The 12,257-nt window shown below is 41.4% G+C and overlaps 1 protein-coding gene and 7 non-coding genes across 8 annotated transcripts; all 8 read left to right on the top strand.

Moving 5' to 3' along the window:
• The first annotated feature begins 238 nt into the window (after nucleotides 1–238).
• On the top strand, nucleotides 239–310 carry trnaa-ugc (transfer RNA alanine (anticodon UGC)). The gene has a single exon. It is a non-coding gene; the product is annotated as a tRNA-Ala (tRNA).
• A 767-nt stretch (nucleotides 311–1,077) lies between these two features.
• On the top strand, nucleotides 1,078–1,149 carry trnaa-ugc (transfer RNA alanine (anticodon UGC)). The gene has a single exon. It is a non-coding gene; the product is annotated as a tRNA-Ala (tRNA).
• Nucleotides 1,150–1,369: 220 nt separating this feature from the next.
• trnas-aga (transfer RNA serine (anticodon AGA)) lies at nucleotides 1,370–1,451 on the top strand. The gene has a single exon. It is a non-coding gene; the product is annotated as a tRNA-Ser (tRNA).
• Nucleotides 1,452–1,711: 260 nt separating this feature from the next.
• Nucleotides 1,712–1,793, top strand: trnas-aga (transfer RNA serine (anticodon AGA)). The gene has a single exon. It is a non-coding gene; the product is annotated as a tRNA-Ser (tRNA).
• Nucleotides 1,794–1,911: 118 nt separating this feature from the next.
• trnag-ucc (transfer RNA glycine (anticodon UCC)) lies at nucleotides 1,912–1,983 on the top strand. Its single transcript has one exon. It is a non-coding gene; the product is annotated as a tRNA-Gly (tRNA).
• Nucleotides 1,984–2,412: 429 nt separating this feature from the next.
• Nucleotides 2,413–2,484, top strand: trnag-ucc (transfer RNA glycine (anticodon UCC)). The gene has a single exon. It is a non-coding gene; the product is annotated as a tRNA-Gly (tRNA).
• A 224-nt stretch (nucleotides 2,485–2,708) lies between these two features.
• Nucleotides 2,709–2,780, top strand: trnag-ucc (transfer RNA glycine (anticodon UCC)). Its single transcript has one exon. It is a non-coding gene; the product is annotated as a tRNA-Gly (tRNA).
• A 2,200-nt stretch (nucleotides 2,781–4,980) lies between these two features.
• LOC115061364 (putative ferric-chelate reductase 1) lies at nucleotides 4,981–12,009 on the top strand. Its single transcript, XM_029529673.1, has 15 exons — nucleotides 4,981–5,167; nucleotides 5,871–6,007; nucleotides 6,390–6,487; nucleotides 6,644–6,815; nucleotides 7,268–7,459; nucleotides 7,921–8,022; nucleotides 8,137–8,281; nucleotides 8,584–8,691; nucleotides 8,964–9,079; nucleotides 9,254–9,340; nucleotides 9,576–9,667; nucleotides 9,925–9,983; nucleotides 10,067–10,210; nucleotides 10,796–10,815; nucleotides 10,934–12,009. Exons 1-15 carry the CDS (start codon nucleotides 4,981–4,983, stop codon nucleotides 11,021–11,023), a joined length of 1,749 nt encoding a protein of 582 aa, XP_029385533.1. The 3' UTR covers nucleotides 11,024–12,009.
• Nucleotides 12,010–12,257: the final 248 nt, after the last annotated feature.

Here is a 12,257-nt window from a genome sequence, read left to right as displayed (position 1 = left end):
CCACTGGCTTGATTGTCAGGTCTTCCTGATGAATCCTGTGGAAACGAACCACTGCCATCTTGTGGTACTTTATTATTATTATTATTCTTTTTTTTTTTTTTTTTAAATGGACTTCCTCTGTAAGAAATCCAAACATATCCTGAGCTCATGTTTATATCAGGTAAGCTAAATAAATGAGTACTTTCTGTGTGCTCTGTCTCATGCTGTTTGTCTCCTCTGTCCTCAGCGCCCTCCACATGGGGATGTAGCTCAGTGGTAGAGCGCATGCTTTGCATGTATGAGGCCCCGGGTTCAATCCCCGGCATCTCCACATGGCTTTTTGTTGCCTAAGCAGGTAAAATGAACATACTCAACACGCATAATGAGAATACAGAAAAGTAAAAACTGTTTTTTCCCCCAACTTTCGCCGAAGTCGGTAGAAATCGCTCGATGACGTCATCGCGCGAGCTGCAAGATTCATTCGATCTATCTTGTTCATTATTTATTTAATTTTTTTTTTTCCAATCATCATAAGGTTTTACAGATGATTATTCTAATCAATGCGTCAGTGTATTCGCGTTAAACTTATGGCTTTACGCAATGCACAAAACAGTGGACCGCGACACATTCACCTTAGGGAATCCGCCGTGTTTTAAAGATTCAGACAGGCGTGTAGCGAGTGTTTCAGAGTTTGTGACATCGTTGCAGACAGGCGGAGCCGTCAATGGGTCCAGTAAACAGGTTTAATGCATCGATGGCCAGACGAAAGAAGGAGAGTGCTCTGGGACGGGACAGGGGCCCTTTATTTTATTTTCTTATTAATAAATAAGAAAATAAAGCAGGAGTGTGTCTTACACACAACCAAATGTGTATATTCTGAGAGAATCACAATGAAACACAGAGTACTGCTGCCCACACGTCTGCATCTATGTATGTGTCATGACATGGAGTAAATATTGAAGGTGGTAGGAGGCAAATGTTTGCTCTCCTGAGGAAGCTGATAAGCTATAATGCTAAGAGGTTGATGTTGTGTGTTAGTCAGACAAGCAGCTTGTCATCATTGTGGATCGGATGACTGGGTTTGGCCCTTTTCTTACAGGGGATGTAGCTCAGTGGTAGAGCGCATGCTTTGCATGTATGAGGCCCCGGGTTCAATCCCCGGCATCTCCAGCTGACTTTATGCTGCTGCAGCACTAATAACATTATGTGTTCAGGGGACACCCAGGCTATAGTTACTATCGCCTGCATTACGTTGGAGGAAGTCATAGATAATAGCCCTTCCTATTTGGTGGTGATGTAGTGTTTTCATACAGGGAACATAAATTTATTTATTTATTTATTTTTTGAGTCAGTCATGCCCAAAAACTGATGTTTAAAACAGTAAAAAAAGGTTGTCGTGGCCGAGTGGTTAAGGCGATGGACTAGAAATCCATTGGGGTCTCCCCGCGCAGGTTCGAATCCTGCCGACAACGGTGTGTACTTTTGGTTTACTGACCACCGTAGACACACAGTACTGTGTTTTAAGAGGAATGAAAAATCCACCAACTCATCTTCAGCAGTGTTAATTGGGAGAGATCTCTTGAGCTAATTAGCTGTAGAAAGCAATTTTGGCAGGCCGATAATTCAGAATTGTGCAGCCCCAGTAATTTAGTAAATGTAAACCACCAGCAATCCTATAGCACAGTGTACGAGGTGCAAGGTCGTGTATGATGGCAAAATGGGCACAGAGGGAGTTGTCGTGGCCGAGTGGTTAAGGCGATGGACTAGAAATCCATTGGGGTCTCCCCGCGCAGGTTCGAATCCTGCCGACAACGGTGTGTACTTTTGGGAATATACTGACCACTGTAGGAATGTTGTCACCTGCACTCCTTCTCTCCTGCCCTCAAATTGACGTATTTCCAGTCAAATCCTTTCAATCCAGTCTGCTGTGTTGCGATGGTGGTATAGTGGTGAGCATAGCTGCCTTCCAAGCAGTTGACCCGGGTTCGATTCCCGGCCATCGCATTTAAATTTATGCATTCACCCTTCTTCATGCATTTATGCAATACATTTTTATGTTTTTCCAAGCAGGGTTCAATCTCCACTAGACTCTGTGTTGAAAAACTAACAAGATAATGATAATATGCATGTATAAGGTAACCTCAAGGCGACCTGAATTGCATGTGAGTTAGGCTTCTTTTTGCAGTGCAATGTGAACATGTAGGACTGTAAAACAGCTACTGTGTGAGAATGGACATTTCAGAATGAATGTACTCCAAGTGTTTCAGATTGTCTTCATCACATTGGTGTTGACCTTTAAAGTGGGAAAAGTATTCCTTCTCTTCTCTCCCTTGCCAAGTCTCTCCACTTATCCTCCTCTGCCTCCTCCCCTCATCCCCACAGTATACTGACGTGTACTGCTGAGTTGGCAGTCAGAGTTGCTCTGTCTGTGTTGCGATGGTGGTATAGTGGTGAGCATAGCTGCCTTCCAAGCAGTTGACCCGGGTTCGATTCCCGGCCATCGCAGATTTGTTTATTTATTTTTTTGTTTTTTTAGGTTTATTCTCAGCAGAAACGGGGAGCTTGATCAGCAGCATGGAAATATTTTCTTTCTTCTTTTTCTCCCTTCATGCCACGCATATCAGCCCATCTCCCCTCCCCTCCTCTCCTCTCCTGTCCTCTTAAGCGTTTTCCTGAAAAATTCCTCCACCAACTGCTGACTCGGCAGCTCATCTCCTTGAGGCTACAGTGCGATGGTGGTATAGTGGTGAGCATAGCTGCCTTCCAAGCAGTTGACCCGGGTTCGATTCCCGGCCATCGCAGCTGATCTTTTGACACTTTTTCACAATTCCCTGCTGACATATACAGAGACACTTTCTTAATTTTTTTTTATAAAATTTTGCAAAGGTAAAGAGCATCTGTCAGCATGTCAGTTTTGGACCCACATGTTAACGCAGACCATGAAGCAGGGAATGCTAAACAAACTTCACTTATTTGAAGTTTCAACGATCCATGCTGCCATCCATCTTCTCCCTCTTTTCTGTTTCTGGGTCGTGGAGGGTGCTGGAGCCAATCCCAGCTTAGGGGAGGGCAGGGTACACCCTGGACAGGTCACCAGTCCATTGCAGGCCCAACACACATAGTCACACAGAGACAAACAACCAAAATAACCTAAAAAAAACCCCAAAAACAACATAAATATAGAGGCTGGAGGGAAACACTCTGCAACTTAACGCAGTAGATGTGAGACAGTGCACAAAGGAATCCCTTCTAAATCTGATTATTCCAATTTCCTCAGCTTTGTTTACCTCTCATTATTATTTTTAATCAACACTTAAATAAAAGCGATATCTCAAACTTTGGTCAGACTGCTTTAGTACTTGCTACCGAAAAATGTCTCTTCATCCAACAAGCTGTTTGTCCAACAATTTCAGGCGATCAAATTGCATTCCCGAGAGCACAGAAACCAGTGTAACCTGAGAAAGAAAGAAAAAAAGGGATTTTGTTACGTACTGACATTCTCTTGTATTGAACGTATAGGCAAGGTGTGGCCACAAAACAGGCTGAAACTCCTCTTTTTGTATTCTTTGTGAGTTGGAAATTACGTTAGTTTCTCGTGCCAATCAAAACAAGAAACCATTTACAAGTCACATAGTAACCACATCAGTATGGGGAAAGTTCAAATACGGGCAAGTGATAATCACTGGCAGGCGTGTTGCATAACAGGGAGTGCACGAAAGTCTCTGTACGATCAGGTAGTGCGTCCATTTGCACGCAAGTTATTATTGGTTAGAAGTGTCTTTAGAGCAACTCAGGCTATATGGTACTTTATCACTTGATGAAGTGATAAAGTTTGTGGATTTGAATCGTTCAGCACACCTGTTACAAGACAAAAACTTTCAATTAGGCAAGTACAGGTAAGTATAGTAAGGTTTTTTGTCTTGCAAATTTTAGTAACTACAATAATGGCCGAGCCTATTGGTTTCGAACTGTGTAATATGTTGGTGCAGGAGGGGAGTATTTTTTGTAGATTATGCTTGTTTTTTTTGTTTTTTTTTTTGTGCAAACTTTTGCCCTGCAGCTTCCCAACATCTTGGTTGAGGGCTGTCAATTGGCATTAACTGAATCCGGCAATATCAGCACTGACTTTCAGGACTGTTTGGATTTGGAAGGCTGGGTGCTAAAACACCACTCAGAATGATAAACAGCAATAAATGAAATTTAAAATTTATGCTAACTTGTTGAAAGAAATTTGAGATTACTAGGTGCGACTGCATTTTTTTCCACTGTGATGACGCGGTAACGGTCATTAGCAGCCAACACAAGCAAAGAGAAGAACAATCAGAGTAACCTTGACATTAAAAGCTCCAGTGACCAGATAAACTCCTCCAGCTTTTAAGAGTCTCTTTTAATACCAGAGGAAAACACTTCAGCACCTCTAGGCAACTCTGTTTAGTAAATGTATTGAAAGCATGTACATTAGAAATACAAGGTGACCCACAGATATATCTATGAGGTGTGTGTCGCCAACATTTGTGTTGTCTCCATCAGTATCAACAGGAGTCTTATTGTTCTGGCTCCAGGAGTGTTATCAGAAAGTCCACACTCGTCCTTTTCTTCTCTGGCTTCGCAAAATTCTGCGATGTCATGGTGAAAACATCATTTATTGGCACTCCCCTCTGACTCTCAGCCCCTCAATCTACCTGCACACCAGGCAAACTTCCCATCCGGTTTTATGATGCATACTTTCATACATCTCACAATTTGTTGGTTTTGTTGAACTTTTATTTAAGTAATGGCTCGGTCACCGCAGCATGTGCAGGGAATGCAGTTATAGTCGTCAGATAGCTACCTCCTCCCAGTTCTCCATGCAGCCTCCTCCCTTCCTCTTGCCTCTCACTCCACTTCCACATAGACTCCACCTGAGTTTCTCTCAGGTGAATAGAAGCATTGTCTCACAATGACCTTTGTTTTTCAGCAGCTCTATTAATGACTATAGTGGAACCCGATCATTTCTTTGCAATGGACCGTATGGTGTTGCTGCTGTTGTGCGCTGCTCCGGTGGTTCGGTGCTTCAGCTCGGGTCTGGTCACGGGCAGCTGTGTGGACATGCTACCGAACCACTCAGGGCTGAGCCCACAGACAGACCCGGCGCCCTTCAGTGTCACCACAGACCACAGCAACTACACACATGGAGAGGAGGTTAAAGGTAAGCAACAGACTTATCAAAGTAGTGGGATTTTGCTATTATATATACACGAATAAGTGAATCATGAGATAGATGATTAAAAATTAAGGGGACAAATGGGATTCGGACAAACAAATTTCTTTTCAAGGGTCAGTCTACCCATATTACTCAGTCACATACTTTCTCACATTCAGCTGTATGTGTCAGTGCAGATAGTTTTGGATTTATTAGTTCAAGCTGCCACCAATACAATACAATACTGTAACAATTGTTACAATGTATAACAATACAAGAGAGATAATTGAGACTGGAGCTCCCTGAATCTACAGAAGACAAAAAGTTTTAGGGTGTTTCCTTTTGTTGATAGACAGCGATTGGTTTACATTCCTTCCACATGGCTTCAGAATCAGCAGCAGAGATTTGTTTACTGTGACAGCTGAAGTTGCTTCCGTACTGCAGAAACAATTAGGTAATATAATATTCACTTGACCACATAATTAATAAATCACTAAGTCTAAGTCAGTTTATCTTGTTTGTATCTGACTGCTGATAAGTCAGTACAGGACGTTTTCTTAATGTCGGACATACTTCTTATTCCACGGCCATTCTAACGGAATCTGCGTTTTAAATAAAAAAAGTGACACCTAAACGTTTCTCACCTAATGAAATGAATCAGTCTGTAGTAATGCTAATGTAAATATTTACTGATTTGTTTATTTTTCAGTTCATCTCCAGGCTCTGGGCTCAAAATCATTCACTGGTTTCCTGTTACAGGCCAGAGAGGAGGGGGGCCAGTCTCCTGTGGGCTCCTTCAGCCTGACAACAGAGGCGGCTCAGCTACTCCTCTGCAGCCAGAGACCTGTGAGTGTTGTGAGACAGGAAGCCCTACTGAGGCACGGGCCAACCCACAGGACCTTTTTTTTTTTTTATTATTATTCTTTTGGAAGTCGTTTTTTTTTACCACCCACTGACCATGGGATGCAGATGGTCAAAGTTGAAATTATACTAGGGCCCCAGTAAAAGGCTTCTAGTGGCACCTGAATATAGCTTTAGAGTACTTTAGAGTTGTTAATGTTGTGAGTTTAAATGTTCAATTTTTGTTTATACATATAATTTTGTTTCACTTGACTTTCATTAATTACCTGATTGAGTAATAATGGTGATTAACCTTCAAGCAAGAACATGTGATAGCTCAATTTTCCCTTACGTGTGTGTGTGTGTGTGTGTGCGTGTGTGACTGAAGAACTCAGCTGTGTCTCACAGATCAGAGTCTGTTAAGATGTCCATTCAGGCGATATGGAGAGCAGACGCAAAAGGTGACGGGAAGCCCATTCAGTTCCAGTAAGCCTGAATCAAATTATTTGCCTCTAGTCCATTCTTTGCTGTTCCTGCTTAAAAGTGAGAAGCAAATGATTTGTGAGAACACATTTGAACACACAGTGAATCATTACTCAATAATACCTTAATTTACGGAAGCTGCCTCTGCTGTCTCCGCAGTGCGTCCTTTGTGCAGAGTTACAAGATATTCTGGGTCAATGTGAAGAGTCTCGCTTTGACCTTCAATAATGACAGTACTGGTGGATCAACAAGTCTCCCCCCTGATTCAACGAACAGCTCCAACACCACGCTGCCACCACCAACAACAATGGCACCAAACACAAAACCACCTGTGAGTATTCGCTCTCTAACTACCGAACTATTAACTTAGCTGTCAGAGCCACAAGCTCAGTGCAGCGTACAATTTTCACAGAATACAGTGAAAGTTGATTGAATGCTCTGGTTGAAAGCTCTGTTGAGCTTTTGCTTTTAAGACACTTTAGATCTATCATCCCCTTAAACATCCTGTAGTTCATCCCATCTGGCCGGCTGATTACTTTCAAATTGATGTGAATCTAACAAATTTATATTGAGTGCTAAACGCTGCTATTCGCTTCTTTTTTTTTTTCCACTGGTGAGATTCTGAATCTTTCATTCCAATTCAATCCACTGAATTCAGAGAGTGATGTTTACCAGGGTGCTCTGCAACTCCTATTGGAATGTCAATGATGAGCATCAGGATGCAACCTATTCTTGCAGTAATATAAATATGATTAAAACGCTTTACTTTTCTTTTTCTTACAGAGGAACATTTCCAGCACAGAGTGTGGTGTCACCAAGGTGTGTTTCAGTCAGCCTGCACACTGTGATCCTGCAGTCAGTGCTGGCTGTTATTTCATGTCAGCCTTGATGTTGTCGAGCGGCGCCGTCCACTTTGAGATGACAGGTCCGTCTGACGGCTACGTCTCATTTGGACTGTCAGATGACCAGCTGATGGTAATGTGAAGGGAAAATATTTGAGTCAGTAAATGTGTCTTGTTTGAAGCAAGAATAATGTTCCTAAGATACTTATTTTTAACATTACATGCGTATACATGTGACTGCCTCACATTACATTCACCATTGTTCATGTACAAGTTTTACACTTTCCTGTCGACAGCATTGAAAGCTTGGCAGACTTTGGGCTTTGGAGGAACATTAGCACTGTTGTTATTAAAAACATAACAAGCACGGATTTTTAAAAAAATTAACAAGGTTCATAAATCACACCTTGATAAAAGTGAACCAGATCGTTCTGTTTGAAAAGAAAAATATGTGAAAGCAGATTTATTTTTCCACAAACCCACCCTTGCTAGTTCAGAGTGGCTGCAGCCCCTCTGGGTCTCTGGTGGAAAAGCGCTTTCGATGATGGATTGATGGATTGTTTGCTTTTCGTTCTTACCTCTGTCTTTCCTCAGGGAAACGATGATATTTATATCTGTGGTATAGGCAGTAATGGCCTGGTGGCTTTGCAGCATGCCTACTCAACAGGTCGGACTACTCCACAAGCTGTTCCTCTGGTACTGAAGTTATTCTGAAGCGACTGATTTATATCTGGATTTTTTCATTTGCTCCTGCAATGACTGAACTGCAATTTTAACTTGATGCTGACATGATTTCTGATTGTCCACCAGGGAAATGTCTCTGAAGTAAGAGTGTCAGCGCAGGACGGGGTGATCAGCTGTTCTTTCACTTCCATGAACAGTATTTCTACTCACAGGACCAGCGGCTTCGACAAAACCTACTATCTCATGTTAGTTCACGGACCCAGCAGGAATGGTAATATAGAGTTTGTGTAATGGTGGAGAAGAAGTTATTCATATGTGATCAGGGATGAAGGTGTCAGTCTAAAACGACTTTTCATGCCAGGGAATCTTTAAATGTAACAGATTATTTTAATGGGTGAGCTTTAAGAGGTTTGGGTTGTACCCCTGAATGTACATTAACAGTGTAACTTCAGTCTGGCTCTTGGACTACAGAAAGGTGGCGGCCAGTCATCATGTACCTGTACTACATGTACATGTTGAGGTTCAGATGAGGTGGCTCTGTTCGCTTCATGACTTTAAGCGTGTCTCTTACAGGACAGATCCAGCACCACAGAGCCACCTTCATCAGCGCTGAGAAGATTAACATTTTCAAACCTCAGACTCTCAGCAAAGCTAGATGGCCTCATATCATGAAAGCACATGGTAAGCTCCGCCCCCAGTGCACCTACGTGACACAAGTGGAGCAGGTTGAACATCTGACAGGGTAATACATCTGCAAGGGCAGGAAGTGCTGAGAAATATTTAGACAGCTTTTCTTTTATTTCTTTAAATGCTCAACAATGGAACAATTTTTCCTTTGCTTCTCCACTGCAGATACCCATAACCACTCTTAAACACATTGCCAATGTAACTCTGCCCTGTAATTTTAAAGGAATAGAGCGTTAGCAGGCCTGTAACAACAAACTGTCTTTCAGGAGCACTGATGCTGATAGCTTGGATGACCACGGGGTCACTGGGAATGATCGTTGCCCGGTATTTGAAAGGAGTGGCCAAAGGACAGAGCCTGTGGGGAAAAGATGTCTGGTTTCTGGTGAGACTTCATAGACACAACAATAAGCCATAGAAAGACAATTTTAACGTAAAGATCAGCTTCATAATGGTGGGGTATGTGAGGCAGTATGCTCAGAGAGCCTCGTCTTTCATGCTTAGTGATTTGCAGCTGACTTACATAACATCATTCTCTCTCCTGTTTGTGCTCCTACAGGTCCATGTAGCAGTAATGAGTGTGACAACAGCAGCCACAATCATTGCCTTCATCCTCTCCTTTTCACATGTCAAGGGTTGGTCTGGAGTGAGTACAAGTGCTGTTCACTCTGTCTTGGTATCACATCACTTTTCCATGCCATAACCACAAGGCAGCTGAAATATGTAACTGAAAAGAAATCGATATATTTAATTAAAAAGCGTGGGTTAAAGTAAAACACAATTTCCATAACAAGATGACAAGTTTTTGATTTATTATTCGTCTAATAATGTCAGCATGAGCATTATATACCAATGACTGTCCATGTTACTGCTGTCTGCAGGGAGCTCATCCCGTGTTAGGCTGCCTGGTCATGATCCTCTCCTTCTTCCAGCCCATCATGGCTCTGCTACGCTGTGGACCACAGCATCCACTGTAGGTGCCCGTGTGTATAACTCAGCAAGTCCTAAAATGTAAATAACAAAAATGATGATTTGGCAGTGAAATCTTAGCACAACATAATCTGACCTGATACTACATTCATAACATGCGTTGGTCTATCCGACTAAAACAAAGTTCGAGATGACCTGCAGCTCATTTTTAACTGAAAGGCAACCAACAACCAGCACAACTCTATTAGAAAGTACAATCAGAAACTGAACAACACAAACTGATTGTTATTCTCTTATCAGGAGATTTCTCTTCAACTGGTCACATGCTTTAAATGGATTTGTAATAAAAACTTTAGCTGGTAAGTTTTGATAAAAATCCTTTTATGTCTTATGCTTTTATAAATCATACCACACTCACACTGGCTCTTTTGATGTTGTGCAGTGGCGGCCATTTTTACGGGTCTCAAGTTGTTTGACAGGACCTTGGACCAATGGCTAATGAAAGTGATGGGTGGTTTTGTCGGCTGGGAGGTTTTGTTCTACGTCCTCTTGGATGGCCATTTTAAATGGAAGACGAACAATGAAGGTAAAAAAACAAAAAACAAAAACGTAATCATTATAGTAAATGTCATTATTCATGTTAGAGTCGGGGCTATTTTACTTCTTTAACCTAGGTTGAAGTTAAAATAAATAACCTCATTGTGAATGTCGTGTTGACTTCGCACTTCGGTTTTTAAGTTTTATTTCAAGGGGCGAAACGAAAAACCCAATGTTTTGTCAACGCAGAGGGCTATATGACGGTTTTGGTCTGGTTAGTTTTAGAAATTTTAACAGAAGGTTAATGGAAGGAGGTAGCCTGTAAACACAGGTATGAGAGTGCTGAGCACAAGGGCAGCTGCTTCAGGAAAAAAGCAATCTAAACAGTCAGGTAGTGCGTGGGGAGAAAGAGACAGAGTCTGAGTCTGAAGAGGGAAGCCACACACACAGAAGCAGAAGACACAAGAAACAACAAATTCACAGAAACCAAACAGGGAGGGAAAACAAACTGAGTTGTGACAGACTGGCCATTGCGGCGATGAATCAGGTGTTTTTCTTCCTCATTACACAATGTGGGAAAAATCTGATTGTCTTTTGTAGCAATTGTAATTTTTGTCTTTTTTCTGGCTCACAGATACATTGGATTCAAAAATGGTAAGACAAAAAAAAAAGGTTTGAGTTAAAATGACATTAAAAGTACTATCTACAAAATCAAATACTTATTCCAACAACATAGGACTGAATTCTAATGTAAACTGGATGTTTTTGTCAGATAAGCGTTGATGTCCTTCTGATGGCTCTGTTCCTCCTGGGAAACATTTCCTTTCTGGTGGCACTTTTGGTGGGAATCGGGACATCTTAAGAAGATGAAAGCGCAACAACAGCCTTAAGCATTTTACACACACACCTTTTGTTGATAGATTTGTTTCAGACATCTAATGCAAACAGTTGTGCCCTATAAACATAATATTTTTACATGTATATATATATTTGTATGTATCCATGATGGCATCTACCATGTACTTCCTCAATGTGCTGTCAATATGTAGAGAAATATGCTCTTTTATTTCCCCACAACACTGACAAATGATAAATGACAAGTAGTAGCTAAACAGTCAGTACAGAGTACTGCAGAAAAATTAACTCAGCTCTGATGGCGATAGAGGAAGTAACTGGTTAGAAATAGATTCTGATACAGACGCTTCTTGTAGCTCCAGGACTGGGACCAAGTAATAACAAATGGCAACAAGCCTCCAGGGAGTTTGACTGCAACATAAAAAACAATTCATGATGAGGAATCTTTGCTGAAGGGAGTATTTCCCGTGAGGGTGCAAACATGGAAACACTTTTCCATTTGTTAGTGTCATCGGGTCTGAAGGGACCAGAGAGGTGTGTTGTCTATAGTTTCTCTGAGACCAGTCAGTTAATCTATTAATCAGCTGGTAGAGACTACTCAGCACACCTTACAGGGTCTAAAGACTCCTGATGCATCCACATAGATCTAGATGCCAGCTAAAACGCTACTGTAAAAATTGCAACAAAGTAAAAGTTAGTCTTATCAAGTTGTGTATATAGACGTCTCTTGCCTCACAAACACACAAACAGACCGCCCCCACCGCATTTCCTCCCCCAAGTCATCTGAATATTATACCATATAATCCCTTTAGCTCTGTCCGTCATCTTCATAGAAAAATAACATTGACTGTGAATTTGACAATCTGGTACTGTTTTCAATTAACCTAAGGCCAAAATAAATGTCATATATCTATACTATGGTTTTATTGGTGGTTATCTAATGCTACTGAATCAGGGTTATTTATGAGCAATGTGTGCCAGTGCAACACGTCCTCCCTTAAATCCAGTGTGGCTCTTACTTCCTAAGACGTGAAATGCTTTTTGTTTTGTTTTGTTTGATTTTTTTTTTTTTTTTTTTTTTTTTTTCAAAATTCAATTTAAAAAAAAAGAAGATTGCAGCAAAGTTTGTTTATGCAGCAACCAAGGATGCTGATACCGCTTCAGTAATATAATCTCTCATGCAGGTCCATGTTGCTACAGCACAGCATTTAAAACGCAAACAATAAAACTTATTAACCACA

The sequence above is a fragment of the Echeneis naucrates genome, chromosome 20 (genome assembly GCF_900963305.1).
Source record: "Echeneis naucrates chromosome 20, fEcheNa1.1, whole genome shotgun sequence".
Lineage (NCBI taxonomy): Eukaryota > Metazoa > Chordata > Actinopteri > Carangiformes > Echeneidae > Echeneis > Echeneis naucrates.
This window is presented reverse-complemented; position numbering and strand designations above follow the sequence as displayed.